Source organism: Podarcis muralis, chromosome 2 (genome assembly GCF_964188315.1).
Source record: "Podarcis muralis chromosome 2, rPodMur119.hap1.1, whole genome shotgun sequence".
Classification (NCBI taxonomy): domain Eukaryota; kingdom Metazoa; phylum Chordata; class Lepidosauria; order Squamata; family Lacertidae; genus Podarcis; species Podarcis muralis.
The window spans coordinates 83,116,602-83,132,507 of NC_135656.1; the positions used below are offsets into that span (position 1 = coordinate 83,116,602).

At 46.9% G+C, this 15,906-nt stretch overlaps 1 protein-coding gene across 3 annotated transcripts in view; it reads left to right on the top strand.

Annotated features, from left to right (window-relative positions):
- Positions 1-15,906, top strand: part of CELSR3 (cadherin EGF LAG seven-pass G-type receptor 3) — an 89,252-nt gene that overhangs the window by 24,560 nt on the left and 48,786 nt on the right. For all 3 annotated transcript variants that reach the window (XM_077924948.1, XM_077924947.1, XM_028719157.2), the window contains exon 2: positions 6,256-6,888. In XM_077924948.1, the coding sequence (XP_077781074.1) occupies positions 6,256-6,888 (633 nt within the window). The remainder of the gene's footprint in view (positions 1-6,255; positions 6,889-15,906) is intronic.

Here is a 15,906-nt window from a genome sequence, read left to right on the forward strand (position 1 = left end):
CTTGGACTACAATTCTCATCAGTCCTTGCCAGCATGATGTGTATTTTGCTTTGCTAGTTACCTTGAGTGAGCTTGTCAGAGAATGATAGGGGGAAATACTAATGAAAATTTGGACACAATCTTCTCACCCTACCCTACCAATCTTAGTCTCTCTCTCTCTCTCTCTCTCTCTCTCTCTCTCTCTCTCTCTCTCTCCCTCTCCACCCACCCCCACATGAGCCTCCGAACTTTGCTGCAGATCTGGTTCCCAGCAAGTACCAGTATACGTAGAGTAATCTATTGGGAAATGTTTCTAAGCAGTTTTCTGTGTGGGGCTGTGTGGAATCACATTGCTAAGAGTTGGGGCAGCTTATTTCTGGTATTTCTTACCTACTCTCCCCCTTCTGGTGCCAGAGCAGGTGACATAAAACAAAATCCAATAATGAAACAATGAATATTCAGCAAACCATAAAATGACAGCAATCAAAGCATTAAACAAATACAACTAATAACACCATTTACATGGAGGACAACCAAAGACTTATGGTGTAAGTCCAAAAGACTCTATAGGGAGTGAGTTTGACAGTTTTGGGGCTGCCACAAAGAAGGCCCCGTAGGCTTGGGGAGTTGCTATTGGAGAGACAGGATTCAGAAGTCCTGCTGCACACCTCAGCATGCAGAATTCATCACAAAAACCTTTAGAACAGGGCAATCTGGGATTGGGGAGGTATAATTCCTGGTGTTTACAGGGTGTGGCACATGAGCCATGGCTTATGTAGCTAAAACAGCAGCATCTAGGCACAAAGGGGAAGTATTGGAAGGCTTGGGAGAATCCCAATGTTTGCAGAAGCCCCTGAACAGCCTAATCAGGACTGAGCATGCTCAGTGGCCATAGAATGTGGGAGGGGGCATTATTGGTTTGTTTTTGTTTTATTATGTATTATGTATTTTGTGTTCTTGTTTTGCATTGTTATGTTTTTAACTGCCCTGTGATTTTCAGATAAAGGGCAGCTTATAAATTCATAATAGAATAATAGAATGTTGACTGATTGTGTAGGGGGAAATGGATAACCAGGAGCAGGGGACGGAGGGGAGTGGCTGGCATCCTGAACAGGGAGCATGCCTGTAATCCACTACTCCACCATGTGGAATTTGTGAGAGAGGGCCATAGAGCATCTGAGTTGTATCCCCTAGGTCTCCAGGTAGAGCTGAGAAAGAGTTCCTGCCTAAAACCCTGGAGATCTTCTTCCTGTCAGTGCAGACAATACTGGGGCAGCTGGAATAATGGTCTGACTCTGGACATGGGTGGCACTGTGGTCTAAACCACTGAGCCCCAGGCTTGCTACTCGGAAGGTTGGCAGTTCGAATCCCGGCAACAGAGTGAGTTCCTGTTGCTCTGTCCCAGCTCCTGCCAACCTAGCAGTTCGAAAGCATACCAGGGTGAGTAGATAAATAGGTACTGCTATGGCAGGAAGGTAAACAGTGTTTCCGTGTGCTCTGGTTTCTGTCATGGTGTTCCGTTGCACCAAAAAGTGGTTTAGTCATGCTGGCCACATGACCCAGAAAGCTGTCTGTGGACAAACGTCGGCTCCCTCGGCCTGAAAGTGAGATGAGTGCCGCACCCCATAGCCGCTTTTGATTGGGCTTAACCATCCAGGGGTCCTTTACCTGACTCTGGATAAGGCAGCTTCCTATATGTTCCTAGAATCTTCTCTCCCCCACCTGGTGCTAACTCAAAAAGTCCTTTGTGGAGAGTTAAGGCAGTTCGCTACCTGTTGACACTTGCGGGCACCATTATAACTATTGTGCAACCACAGCGCATTGCCGAGGGCACAGAGTTCTGCTAATGCAGTGGCCGCTCTGGCTGGATGTCCCGTGGTGCTTTGTTATAGCTGAGAGGAGCGCACACTCTGGTTATAAATAGCCACAGCTGCACCTCGCCATTTTTCAGCTCCGGGAGAAAATATGAAATGTGTATAAATAAAAGCACAAAGAGAGCAAAGACATATGGGCAGGGAGTAATGGCTTGACTTCTTATTCCTCAGAAACTCTTTTCCAGGAGGGGACCATTCCATCACAGTCATGCCATCTCTCCCTGCTTTCTCTCTCTCTCTCCCTCCCTCCCTCCCTCTCTCTCTCTCTCTCTCTCTCTCTTTCTCTCCAGCTATTGTCGGGGACTGTCAGAAAGAGGGGGAGGTTCAGGCATGGAAAGAGGGCACCAGCAAAGAGAAACAATTGTCCATAACACAGGTCCAAGTGTAGAAACATGAGAATCTGTCTTAGACCAAGCTGAGCCATTGGTTTATATTGGGATATGCTCTGACTGGCTGCAGCTTCCCAGGGTTTCAGGCAGGGGTTCTTCCTAGATCTACCACAGAATGCTACCATTTGAACCATTTCTCACCCCCCACAATCTTAAGTTCAGTTCTACACATTTCAACACCCGTATGTGATTTTATTCTAAATTCCTCGTGCGAAATCCACTAGCGAACTTCTCCTAATAAAAGCATTTGTCCGCAAATTTGCCAAAAATACTCATTTTTGCAAAAACATTCCCCCCCATAATGGATTTTAATGCCACTTTCACTGATATATGTATTTTAATGCACGCTTTACCCTAGTATATGCATTTTTTGTACACTCAATTGGAGAACTGCATTGCAAAATTCAGAGAAGTACAAATTTTGAAGGATGGCTGTGTTTCAGCTTGCGTACTGTTCCAGAAAGTGCGAATGGGAGTCAGTGATGGGCAGGAGCCTGAGAAGTGGGGAGATGCATGGGCCGAGAAGGCAGGTGGGGGGGAGGATGATCCAGGGGAGGGGCCAGTGATTTGTGGGGTTCTGTGCCATCCACGAGGCAGCTGCCACTGGTGGTGGTGGTGGTGGAAGAGGGGAGTTGAGAGGAGGAGACCGGGCAGCCAGAGAGAGGGTAGGAGGAGACAGGAAAAGAGCTGTGCTGGGTCTCAGAGTCTGGGGAGGCTGTGGCGCTCTCAGAGAGATTTGTGTCTTTGGAACCCCCTGAGTTACTCCCACTGTTATCACCATGCTAGAAGGGAACAGTTAGAGAGGAGCCTTCAGGTCTTTGATTGCACAGTCAGACAAGGAAGTTTAAGAAGGTGGGCTGGGTCCTACGCTGTGGCTCCAATAGTCTGAGACGGGGCACAGGTCAACGGTCCTAGGTTGCCTAGACAGCTAGGTCAGGGGCTGATCTACTATGAAACTAATGAAGCTTAAGTTTCAGGGCCCCTAATCCTTGAGGGACCCCAGAAACAACTTTAGTCCACATTGCTTAAATAAAATGGGTTTAGTAGACGCAATTTGAGTTGCACAACTCAAATTGATTTTTTGGTTGCATGTATTTCAACTATCCCACAGCTTGAGAGTTAGTAGCACAGATGTTATAAAGGTTGTTGTAAACAACCCTATTTGAAGAAGATAACAGTGGCTACCCAGACCTCATTGGGGGCCCCATAACAGTACAGTGGTACCTCGGGTTAAGAACTTAATTTGTTCTGGAGATCCATTCTTACCTGATACTGTTCTTAACCTGAAGCACCACTTTAGCTAATGGGGCCTCCTGCTGCTGTCGTGTGATTTCTGTTATCATCCTGAAGCAAAGTTCTTAACCCAAGGTACTACTTCCGGGTTAGCGGAGTCTGTAACCTGAAGCATCTGTAACCCAAGGTACCACTGTACAACCCTTCAGGGCTCCAGTTAATTGTTCTCACTGGTCTGGGTGTATTTGGGACAAGGAGGGAGGTTTGCCTTTAGCCGTGAACCGTATTTAATTTCTACCCCTTTCCTAACCCTCATACAGCCCCCACCCTGCTCCAGGAAGAGAAGGGTAGCTGGCAATCGCAAGGCAAGCAAAGCCACTAGGCAGAGAGCACTTGGTGCATGTGTGTGTGTGTGTGTTTTAAGACAAATAGCATGCAAGTTAAGTCTGAAGATGGAGTACTCCATTTGGTGGTGAATGGCAAGGCTCCTTATGGTGATTGTAAAACATTGCTACAGTCCTGTAAATTTCCTCCGTCTCTTGCTGAGTATCCATAAGCAACAACCCTGCCCTGAAGAGCTTACAGGCGAAAGATGTATTTCAAGGCAAATCACTCACGAGATTCTAGCAATGTTTTTTGCAGAAGTTTGTGCAGGCTGCGGAAAAGCATGCCGCTGGGACCCAGCTCTCTCCTCTGGTCTGAACCTCTGGAGTCTGGAAGCTGCAATTAATACCAATAGATGGCTAACAGGGACAGAGGGAGCTATATTATGCCAAAACAGAGGATTAGCCCATTGGTGTTATACCACTGAGCCACAGCTCGTTGCCTTCCACTTTCCCCAGCACACAGCCTTACCTTCCATTCCAATGGAGCAGCCCAGATCCACCCCCTTTTTCAATTCCCTTGGTGCTTTCAGGTGCGAGTTTAATACTGCAAGCGAGCCATTGAGTTGTGGCAAATCAGTAATTGGCAACAGACTTCTTTCTTATTGGATTTCCACTGGATTAAATGGGGGTGGGGAAATATGGGGTGGCATTTTGATGTGTGAAAAACTTGTGTGCATTAGAAACACCAGTCCCACATCCACGCTATATATTTAAAGCAGGCATAGGCAAACTCGGCCCTCCAGATGTTTTTGAGACTACAACTCCCATCATCCCTAGCTAACAGGACCAGTGGTCAGGGATGATGGGAGTTGTAGTCCCAAAACATCTGGAGGGCCGAGTTTGCCTATGCCTGATTTAAAGTGTGTTTAAAGTATGCAGTCGTCCCCCCAAGCATCCTGGGAACTCTTGTTTGTTAAGGCAGCTGGGAACAGTAGCTCTGTGAAGGTGAAACTACAGTTTCCAGGATTCTTTGGGGAGGGGGAGCCATGCACTTTAAGTGTGCATCAGGTGTGCTTGGTATGGGCATGACTTGTGTCTGTTCCACCATAGCTATATACTTTATTGTAGAAACTTGGGCCATAACTACCTGAGAGTAGAACTCCGCTCATAGGATTCTCCTGCTGGCTAGGCTGGTCCAGTGCCAAAGAGGGCAGGCTCCTGCAACTTTAATCATTGTATAGAAGCTGCAGGAGGTGGAAGGAATTCACACGAATCACCTGCCTTTTTCCACCTGTGCGCATCTGTGAGATGCATTGGATGAAGTGGGCTCTATTCAACGAAAGCTTAGACTAAAGCAGTTAGTGCTTAAGTTGCTGTAGTATTCTTGGTTGGTTTCATCAGGTGATTGGTTCACCATATCCGAAGTGACCCTCCACATGTGCATTGTTCCCCTTAGCTGCCTTTATGGGGGACAGAGTGTTCTATGCTCTTGATTTGTGGGAGCTTGTGATAATCCACTTCCAGAACCTCTGCTCCTCCCTCCCCATTCAGAGACTCCCCCCCCCAAAAAAATACAGTATGCAAAACTCATATTCCCATACATAACACCACAACTTTTAGCAGTGTACTTCTGAAAAACACGTTTCTGTTAATTGACCCACAAGCTTTGGAACTGGTCTGTGATTTCCTGGAGGATTAGTAAAAGGAATAAAGCTCCGCCGTTCTCCCGCAAAGGTATGCACCCCCATTGTTCAACCTGGGCACTGAGGTCCAGCTCCGAGGGCCTTCTGGTAGTTCCCTCACTGTGAGAAGTGAGGTTACAGGGAACCAGACAGAGGGCTTTCTCGGTAGTGGAACACCCTCCCACAAGGAAATAAACAACTATCTGACTTTTAGAAGACATCTGAAGGGCAGCAGCCCTGTTTTGGGAAGTTTTTAATATTTGATGTTTTATTGTGTTTTTAATATTCTGTTGGGAGCCACCCAGAGTGGCTGGGGAAACCCAGCCAGATGGGCGGGGTATAAATAATAATTAAATAAATGGTTGTTGCTGTTGTTGTTGTTGTGCTTTGCTCCTCTTGCCAGTCTCAATTTGTGAGCCAATTTCTCTTGCATCAAGCGTTTGCGTTTGAAGCCCTTCCCGCCAAAGCCCTTCCCTCCAAACCCCTGTCCTAGCCAGTGTGGTGTAGTGGTTAAGAGCGGTAGTCTCGTAATCTGGGGAACTGGGTTCGCATCTCCGCTCCTCCACATGCAGCTGCTGGGTGACCTTGGGCTAGTCACACTTCTCTGAAGTCTCTCAGCCCCACTCACCTCACAGAGTGTTTGTTGCGGGGGAGGAAGGGAAAGGAGAATGTTAGCCGCTTTGAGACTCCTTAAGGGGAGTGAAAGGCGGGATATCAAATCCAAACTCTTCTTTTTCTTCTTCTTCTAACCTCTCCCTTCTCTGCCCTGCAGACGGGATCCACAGTGTGACAGCCCAGTGCGTCCTGCGCGTCATTGTCATCACCGAGGACATGCTGGCCAACAGCATCACGGTGCGGCTGGAGAACATGTGGCAGGAGCGCTTCCTCTCTCCCCTCCTGGCCAACTTCCTGGAGGGCGTGGCCACTGTCCTGGCCACCCCAAAGGAGGACGTCTTCATCTTCAACATTCAGAACGACACGGACGTCGGCGGGCAGGTGCTGAACGTCAGCTTCTCTGCCATGGCGCCCCGCAGCGGCCATTTCTTCAGCTCGGAGGAGCTCCAGGAGCAGCTGTACATGAAGCGCATGACCCTGACCGCTGTCTCCATGCTGGAGGTGCTCCCCTTCGACGACAACGTCTGCCTCCGCGAGCCCTGCCAGAACTACATGAAGTGCATCTCGGTGCTCAAGTTTGACAGCTCGGCTCCCTTCATCGCCTCTGTCTCCACCCTCTTCCGGCCCATCCACCCCATCACGGGCCTGCGCTGCCGCTGCCCCCAGGGCTTCACCGGAGACTACTGCGAGATGGAGATCAACCTCTGCTACTCCAACCCCTGCCGCAACGGAGGGGTCTGCACCCGCAAGGAGGGCGGCTATACCTGCATCTGCCACCAGCACTTCACAGGTAAGGCCGTGGTCAAAGCTCAGCAAAAGAGGAGGCTTGCTGTGGGATGGGGGTGGGCAGCGTTCTCCCAAATGAAATTCTGCTCTCAGGGGCTTCCATATGCCTACTTAGGACCAGGCGGAGTCCGTGTGCCAAAGGGATCCACATTCTGCACTGAGGATACTAGACATGCTTTACTTGTGTGGGTTCCTGTTTCTCGTCACAGTGATTTTAATAATAATAATAATTAAGGCTCAATATAGTCACTACCCGTAAACATGGAGGGAGATTGGACTCTGATCTGCCTCCTGGAATATTCTTATGATAGAACATGCTTGTGGCCGCCGAGACCATATATCACCGGTCCTGAAAAGCCTACATTGGCTCCCAGTACGTTTCCGAGTGCAATTCAAAGTGTTGGGGCTGACCTTTAAAGTCCTAAATGGCCTCAGCCCAGTATACCTGAAGGAGCGTTTCCACCCCCATCATTCAGCCTGGACACTAAGGTCCAGCTCCGAGGGCCTTTTGGCAGTTCCCTCACTGCAAGAAGTGAGGTTACAGGGAACCAGGCAGAGGGCCTTCTCAGTAGTGGTGCCCACCCTGTGGAACGCCCTCCCATCAGATGTCAAGGAAACAATCTGACTTTTAGAAGACATCTGAAGGGCAGCAGCCCTGTTTAGGGAAGTTTTTAATGTCTGATGTTTTATCATGTTTTTAATATTCTGTTGGGAGCTGCCCAGAGTGGCTGGGGAAACCAGAGTATAGATACATTATTATTATTATTATTATTATTATTATTATTATTATTATTATTATCATTATTATCATCATCATCTTGCCTATTACTTTTTTTAATAGCCACACCACTTGCTCTCAATAATCTTGGGAACTGTAGTTTATCCCTCAAAGAGCTACCATTCCCAGCACCGATAACTACCAACACCAATGATTCTTGGTGCTTTAAGTGCATGGTTTGTGCACAACCTCAGTTACGGGGGCTTTAAGTTACAACAACTGTGACTAGAAGAAAAACTTTCCCTCAATCACCTTCTCGCAAGATATTGGATTATTGGTCTGCAAGCCTGACTAACCAACCAAAGCTTATACCAAAGCTGCTTCCAAACGGGAGGCTCTGAGCGCTAATAAATCACTGCTTTTCCACTGTAAGCTATAAGTGGAATTGCAATTGACTTTCTACACTACTGGGGATATTGTACTTTTTCTGCCTGTTCATGGGCACGACACAGCGGCTGTGGAAGGGGGAGGGAAGATCCAGCCCACCTGAGCAGCCATTTGGAAGTGGGCAAGGCAGAATCCAAGGAATCCCTTTTTTTAAAAGGTGTGTGTGTGTGTGTGCACGCACGCACGCCTAGCACTTATTAATTTAAGCATGATTCCCCATTGCTACCCATGAAATGCCCATAAACAAAAGTAGTTAATTTTCGTTTGTGACTGGAAGCATTTAATTGGTGAGGGTGGAATAATGTTGCTAAAATGACGGTGACTGAAAAGTGTCCCCCCTTTATTAGCATTATTTTGCTATAAATCTCTAATGTTCTTTTATTTAAGTGTTATTTAACTAACATTTCATTTTTAAAATCAGAATTGTTGATTGGAAGAGTTTAATCAGGAGGAAGAACCCATGGTGACCAGGTCCTCCCCATTTATTCTTTTAGAAAGTTAGCATTGTAAAACTTTCCTTTAAGCGATATTGTGCTAATGTTTTATTTATCTTTTTTTTAAGAAAAAAAAATGCTGTTCACTCAAGAGTTTTAAGGCTAACTGGAAGACTGATGGTCTGCAGGGCCACAGGTCCCACATCCCTGTTGTAAGGGCTGGAGTGGTGGGATCCAGTTAAGTTCCCTGCCCACCTGTCAAAATTGGCACCGCTGGGGTGGGGAAGATAAATATCTGGTCTGCAGGCTAGAAATGATTCCCCATTCTTGCTTTAGAGCTTTGGGTTTACTATAATGTAAGCACTCATCTGCCAGCAGGTAGAGAGTAGCAGGGAGCCAGCTGGGAGGAGAGGAAAATGTGATGGTGATCGGCAGGTACTTTCCATGTTCCATAGTCAGGCTACATGGCCAGCAGCAATGGAGAAGATTTTCAAGCAGACCTAGTTACTTACTAGCAGGGTTCCAGCTTAAGGCTCAACAGGCAGGCTATCTTGCAAAAGAAGGTATTGAGAGAATTGCAGAGATGGACAGGCTGTGAGTTATAAATCTTTGCAACCACACTTTCCTCCAGGGGAATCGTTCATGCCAGTCTGCTCAAGACTGAAAAGTGCAGGCTCTAGGATGGCAACAGAAGGGACAGAGGTTGTGGTGTGTTACAGCAAGAGATTAGTTCACCAAATTAGAAATACAGACATCAGGGTTGTGTTCCCAGAGTCTGCTTGTCATCGGAGATGAGAATAATAGAACTGTAAAGTCAGAAGGGACTACAAGGTTCATCTAGTCCAACCTCCTGCAATGCAGGAATCTTTTGCCCAAGGTGAGGCTCATACCATGACCCTGGGATTACATGTTTCATGCTCTTCCAACTGAGCTATCCCATGGATGAGAGGTTGTTCTCAGGGCTGCAGGAATAACTGAGGTTGAAATGTTGATTTCGCCAGCAGATGCCTAGAGTTTGGAAGTAAAATATACTTGAAGAAACGTCATCAAATATCTGTGTACTTGTTCTTGGGAAACCTGCTTAGTATTCCAGTGTGTTACTTAATGCTATCCTAAGAAAAAGGTTGCTTTAGGCATAGACACAGAGCTGTAATAATATTTATTTATTTATTTATACATACATACATACATACATACATACATACCCTGCCCATCTGGCGGGGTTTCCCCAGCCACTCTGGGCGGCTTCCAACAAAATATTAAAAACACAATAAAACATCAAACATTAAAAACTTCCCTGAACAGGGCTGCCTTCAGATGTCTTCTAAAAGTCAGGTAGTTGTTTATTTCCTTGACATCTGATGGGAGGGCATTCCACAGGGCGGGCCCCACTACTAAGAAGACCCTTTGCCTTGTTCCCTGTAACCTCACTTCTCACAATGAAGGAACCACCAGAAGACCCTCGGAGCTGGACCTCAGGGTCCGGGCTGAACAATGGTGGTGGAGATGCTCCTTCAGGTTTACTGGGCTGAGGCTGTTTCGGGTTTTAAAGGTGAACACCAACACTTTGAATTGTGCTCGGAAGTGTACTGGGAGCCAATGTAAGTCTTTCAGAACCGGTGTTATGTGGTCTTGGCTGTTGTGTTCCAAAGGTTGCAGAGTTGTGACAGCAGTTTTTCTGTTGCATTAATCAAGCTTCTTAGATGTTCCACTGGTAGTCAGACTGGGACTCCAGGCAGCTTACACAAATTAAAACACAGAAGGTTTAAAACATATAAAAGTGTAATTAAACTATAACAGAACTACAACAATATAAAGCAACCTAAGTTTTAGCCAGAGTAGACCTATTGAAGTTAACGGACCTAACACAGTCATATTCATTCTTTATAGTAGATCCATGCTGAGTAAAACTTAGCTGAATGGACTTTAACAGGATTTAAGCAGCCTAATGGTTTACAGAAATGCAAGCCTGATCCTGAGCCTTTTATACACAGAAGGAAGGCCTATTGAGCTTAATGAGGCTTCGTTCAAGTAATTGTGACATGGTCTTTTCATGAGCAGGATGGATGTGAAGATAGGCATTGCAGTTATTTCGCTTAGATACACACACATGGATGCTTTCTTGCAGCTGAGACAGCTATTAACATATCATCCCTAGCAAGCCTCCTGTTCCCTTGATCTACAGGGTAGATCACGTATTCACCGGACAGACAATCAGAAACAGAGGAGCCAGGGGCTGGCGGTTGATAAAAGGATGAGGCAATGGGTAAACTGGCTTTGCACACCTCGGCCTGCCAGGAGGGAGAGACCCGCCTCCAAGCCTGGCTGGGGAAGAGATAAGCAAAGTCAATGGTAATTAACCCTGAGCGTCTGAAGTGCAAGCCCACATTAGGAGGAGGGTTAATGTGCACTTGCTTCCCTGTCACTTCCTGGCATCTCCCCCATTTCCTTAGGAGAGTGGACGGGACCAAAAGAACAGAGCAAAGAACCAGTGGAGGAATTAGAGGAGGGAGGGGATGGTTTCATTCTGCCCCTCCCCTTACAGGCTGTTGCTAAGTAGCTCTCTGCTGAACTAAGCCTACCCAACAGACGGACTGGTGGATGAAGAAGTGCCTCCCCATCAGATTCTCTGTGTTTATCACTCTCGCTATTTATGTTACTATTATGAATACTTACATTCATTATTTAATTTGTAAGCCACTCAATAGGCTTCTGACCAGTTATACAAGCGTAAAAATCAATGACACTGAAATACAAGCACACACAGCAAAGCAACCCCATTCAAACATCTATCATTAGAATCGGCAATAAAGCAACCCCAATAAAACAACACAGCAATGAAAACAGGAGACATAAGGTGAGCAGATGCGGAGGAAGGCAGGGCCTTTGGTATTTCTGAATAGGTTTCAGGTTTTCTCGCCCATGCGTGGCAAGCTTTGCTTGCCAAAATCCCCCTCTTCTATACAGCTGTGAAATATCTTCCTTTGTAGTCAGTCAGCCTGGTGCGCAATCTTGCTGCACATGAGGGGTCTTCCTTTTGAGCCACTGCTTCTGCTCTTCTAATTTTTAGCATTACTGTGGGTAAGCTCCTGGGTCACCAGGCCACAACGCAGAGATGCTGCTTTCACCTGTGCAGTGGCCATGGGAGACGAGGGTTGCCCAGTCCCACTGCTTCCTCTGATCATTGCCTTCAATAGGTAAGAGAGAACAGAGTAGGAGAAGTCACACTTACCCTTTCTCCCATACTACTTCACAACTGGCAAAGGTATGAGCAGCATCTGTGGTATGTGAACTGGCAACCCTATGAACTCCCATGTGGTGATGCTCAAGACCTGGAACTGGCAGGCCAACCGGAAGTGACCATTAGGGGGCAAGGAGAGCTAAGCGGGGTCCGATCAAAGGTCCGTCGGGTCCACTCTCCTGCTGCCCTCATTGCCAACTAGATTATGGCCACAAACAGGACACAGAAGCACACCCTCAGCATTGCACCATTGCTATCCCCAGAAAGGCATCGCTATCATAAGAGGGAAAAGGCAGAAACAGATTTACATAAAATGTGCACATTCAAAGGTATAGCCAAAGAGATGCGCTGCATTTATTTGCATTTATGAATTGTTTCCTATAAGTTTCCAACAGAAGCGTCAACCATTAAAACAATTTCATAGATAAAAACAACTTCAGTGCAGATACAAACTGGGATAGAAAGAAATCTCCTCTTGAAAGGCTGTTTGAAGTAGGAAGGTGCTAAAGGACAAGAGTGGAGGTGGCAGGAAGGTCATTCCAGAGGGCAGATGCTGCCACACTAAAGGGCCAATTCCTACATCACACAGAATGGGCCTCCTGAAATGATATCTGCAATTTGGGAGTCATTGGAGCAACCTGCAATTGCCTAACCTTGGCTCCCATGGGTTCAGGTTGGGGCTCACAAGCAAGAGACTTCGGATAGAAGCAAAACAGCTTGTTCTTCTGTGCAGGAGTTTCTAACTGCTAATGAGCATCCACAAGGCCCCTGCTGCTCTCCCTTCTTGTGGGTCTTTCTCTCTGAACTGAAGACCAGATAGCCCTTCAGATAGAGGACTGAAAAGCAGGAACGCGTCCGTCCTGCTGGAGCTAGCATACCTGGTGAATGTCTTTGATTCAAGACCCAAGAAAGGGTCATTAGTCTGGTACAGCCAAAAAGAACCAGAGGTGTAGAGACAGCAGCAGCAGCTGGTGCTATGGAAGTTTGAAGCCCATGAATATTTTGCAAAGCAGGTAGCTTCTGTCTTTCCAGTTGTAACAGATTAAATGTGGCTCCCGCTCCCGTCTTCACTCCCCCCCCCCCCCGGTATCAGACTGGAGGGAATCATTACAGATCTCATCAAAGAGAGGGCGCTTTCATTTCAGAGACAATGGGAAATGCCTCAGGTTCCCCTGGGGGGGGGGACTACGCAGAGCCCCACCATTCCCTCTTCCTCGATTTAAAGAGGTGGCAGCTCCCTCTTCAATAGCTGCATAGATCATCCTTGATATTTAGCAGAAAGGGGATGAAATGGAGGAGCAGACTGATGAAGGAAGGTGTCTTGCAAACAGCGCTTTTCTCAGCCCTGAATCAGGATGCCGTCTGAGCCCAAATAGGCATTGCTTGCTTGTGTCAGGGGACGTGGGTGGGGCTGTGGGTTAAACCACAGAGCCTAGGACTTGCCGATCAGAAGATAGGCGGTTCGAATCCCTGTGACAGGGTGAGCTCCTGTTCCTCGGTCCCTGCTCCTGCCAACCTAGCAGTTTGAAAGCACATCAAAGTGCAAGTAGATAAATAGGTACCGCTCTGGCTGGAAGGTAAACGGTGTTTCCGTGTGCTGCTCTGGTTCGCCAGAAGCGGCTTAGTCATGCTGGCCACATGACCTGGAAGCTGTACTCCGGCTCCCTCGGCCAATAAAGCAAGATGAGCGCTGCAACCCCAGAGTCGTCTACGACTGGACCTAATGGTCAGGGGTCACTTTACCTTTACCTTTGCTTGTGTCGGATTGTGTGTGCAGGTAATTTGGTCCGTCCTCTATAGACTTTATCTCCTTCTGGATGAATCATAGTCCTTTTAAGGACTATGACTCTAGCACTCATTACTCAGCTTCCTCTAAATCATCACAATCATTACCTATGATGGGTAGGACCATCTCTGAGTGTTGTGGTGCAGAGACAAATAACAAATCTCCTGGATATTAAAAAGAAAGCTATCCTAGGGCCACTTGGGAAAGCATTTTTTCTCTCTCATTTAATCTGTTCCAGCCCTGCTGAGTTTTCTAGATTACCTTCTTTATTGCATTGTTGTTTACTAGCATTAGGGCATATTCCAGTGTCAGCCAGACAGATTTGTATGGTGAGATGACCGTAAATTTGGATTGTGAAAACAACAGAAGTTTGATCTGTCAACCAGGGATGACTATAATCTGTAATTACAAGCCTTGTCTTTTGAATAAGTGTTTTGGAACTGCCTTCTGGTGAATATCAGACGGGTTCCAACCCTTTTGGGAATTCGGCACCCATTGGGGACCTTTTTATTTCACCAGGCCTTCCTAGAATGATGATCCTGGCCTGGTCACTATTAATTTCGGAACAGTATAATGCTATTTTAATAGGTTTTAATCTGGTATTCATCAAATTGTATCCATTTCTGTTTGGTACGTTGCTTTGAGATTCTTTTGGACATAAAGCATTAAGAAATTTTATAAAGTACATAACTATGTGCCCCATCTCTCTCCCCCCCCCCCCACGAGACCCTTAGCCTTCCAGATCTCTTACTGGCTTCAGAGACAGTCTTTTACAAAAACCCTCTGCTTAAATAGTGCTGCTGGAGATGCATAGCACATGTCCTCCAATGCTGCTTGATACCAGTTTGTTAGTAACAAAACCAATGGAAGGGGTGAGCTGTATGATGGCCTGGTAGCTGTGGCAACTGTCCAGTAGTGTAGCAGGAGGTGTTCATCTTTCCATGCTCCTTGTGGTTAGTTTTCCATCCACAGCTCTAGATCAGCCTAGATTTGTAATACTGCCATTCCAGAGAGCCTCTTTCAGCAAACTATAGGCATGATGGGCTCCTTAGATCCTAGCCAGCCCTCTCTTTGCCTCTGTCTCTTGAACTCCTCTCTTGTTTCAGCTTCAGAGAAGTGGAGGTGGGAGGATATTGACATTTGCAAACTAGTTGTCTTTTCCTGCCACAATCTGGCATGAAGCAATTGCTTCTCTCCCTGTTGGATTCAAGGCTGTGTGGCCCTCATCATAACGGAATATTGGTGGAAGAGCAGGGACCCATCCCCCCGTACTCAGCCCATACCATCTTCTGTAATCAGCATTAGTCCTACGAACATTCAAAGAGACTTGCTGGATCAGATTAAAAGGCTCATTTAGTCCAGCAGTCTGCTCTCAAATGACCCATGAAAAGTCCACAAGGAAAACATGAGCCCAGTAGCATACTTCTGTCAGACTTGGAAGGTGCGAGTGAGTTTAATACCCATGCGAGGGCTAGACTCTGTGCTCTAGTGAACCAGAGAAGTATTTGAACTCAGGTGTGCTGCGATGCATAGGATATGAGCCTTGCCGACAAACGGTTTGAAGGAATTATCTCTCAGTTGGGCCCGAGAGTTGTTGTCTCCTCACCTGTGTACGCACTGACAAACCACTGGCAAAGAGAACTCCCCTTTCTCCACACTCTGCATTCCTGCTCAGCCAAGGGAAAACTATAGCAGCAAACCTGACATGCCTGGTATTGGTGACGACAGCGAAGAGTTCAGCTTGTCAGTTCAGCTTGTCGGAAGGAGGTGCGTGTGGAATCTGATGGCTCTGCTTCAGGTTCCCCAAGGCACCAAATGGTAGATGGCGACACCCAGTGGCTCTTTGGGGACACAACAATACAAACAGGAGAGATCTTCCAGAAGCCACATTTAGGGACACAGATTCCAGTTGTGTTGAAAACTGCCTCAGCTTGGCAGCTGTAATGAGCAGAGAGATTTGCTGTTGCTAACCACTGCCAGGAGCACCTGATGGTGCCCGTCCAGCAACTGTGGTTCTTCTTTTGAAAGAGATAGATGATGTCCATTTTCCCTAGGGTGGCTGCCTGGCCTGCTTTAAACCAGAGCAATAGGCCTCTTGCTGCCTCCTCGGTAGTCAACAAGCACGGTGATGATGGCAGCCCCATGTACCCTGCCTGCAAGTGGAAACTGCTAATATATGCACATTGTCATACTAGCTCTTACAAAATGCTCCCCGCTGAACATTTCTATCTGGATGGATGACCTTGGTGTTTCATGCTCTTATCAGCTAATTATGAGTCCCCAGGTGATGGCTCTGGCGATACCCGTGTTAGAAAACAAATCTTTTTAATGCATGAAATGGTGAGGGAATTGCTAGTCCCCATCCCAAGCTGTTTTTAGCGTATATGCCTGGAAAT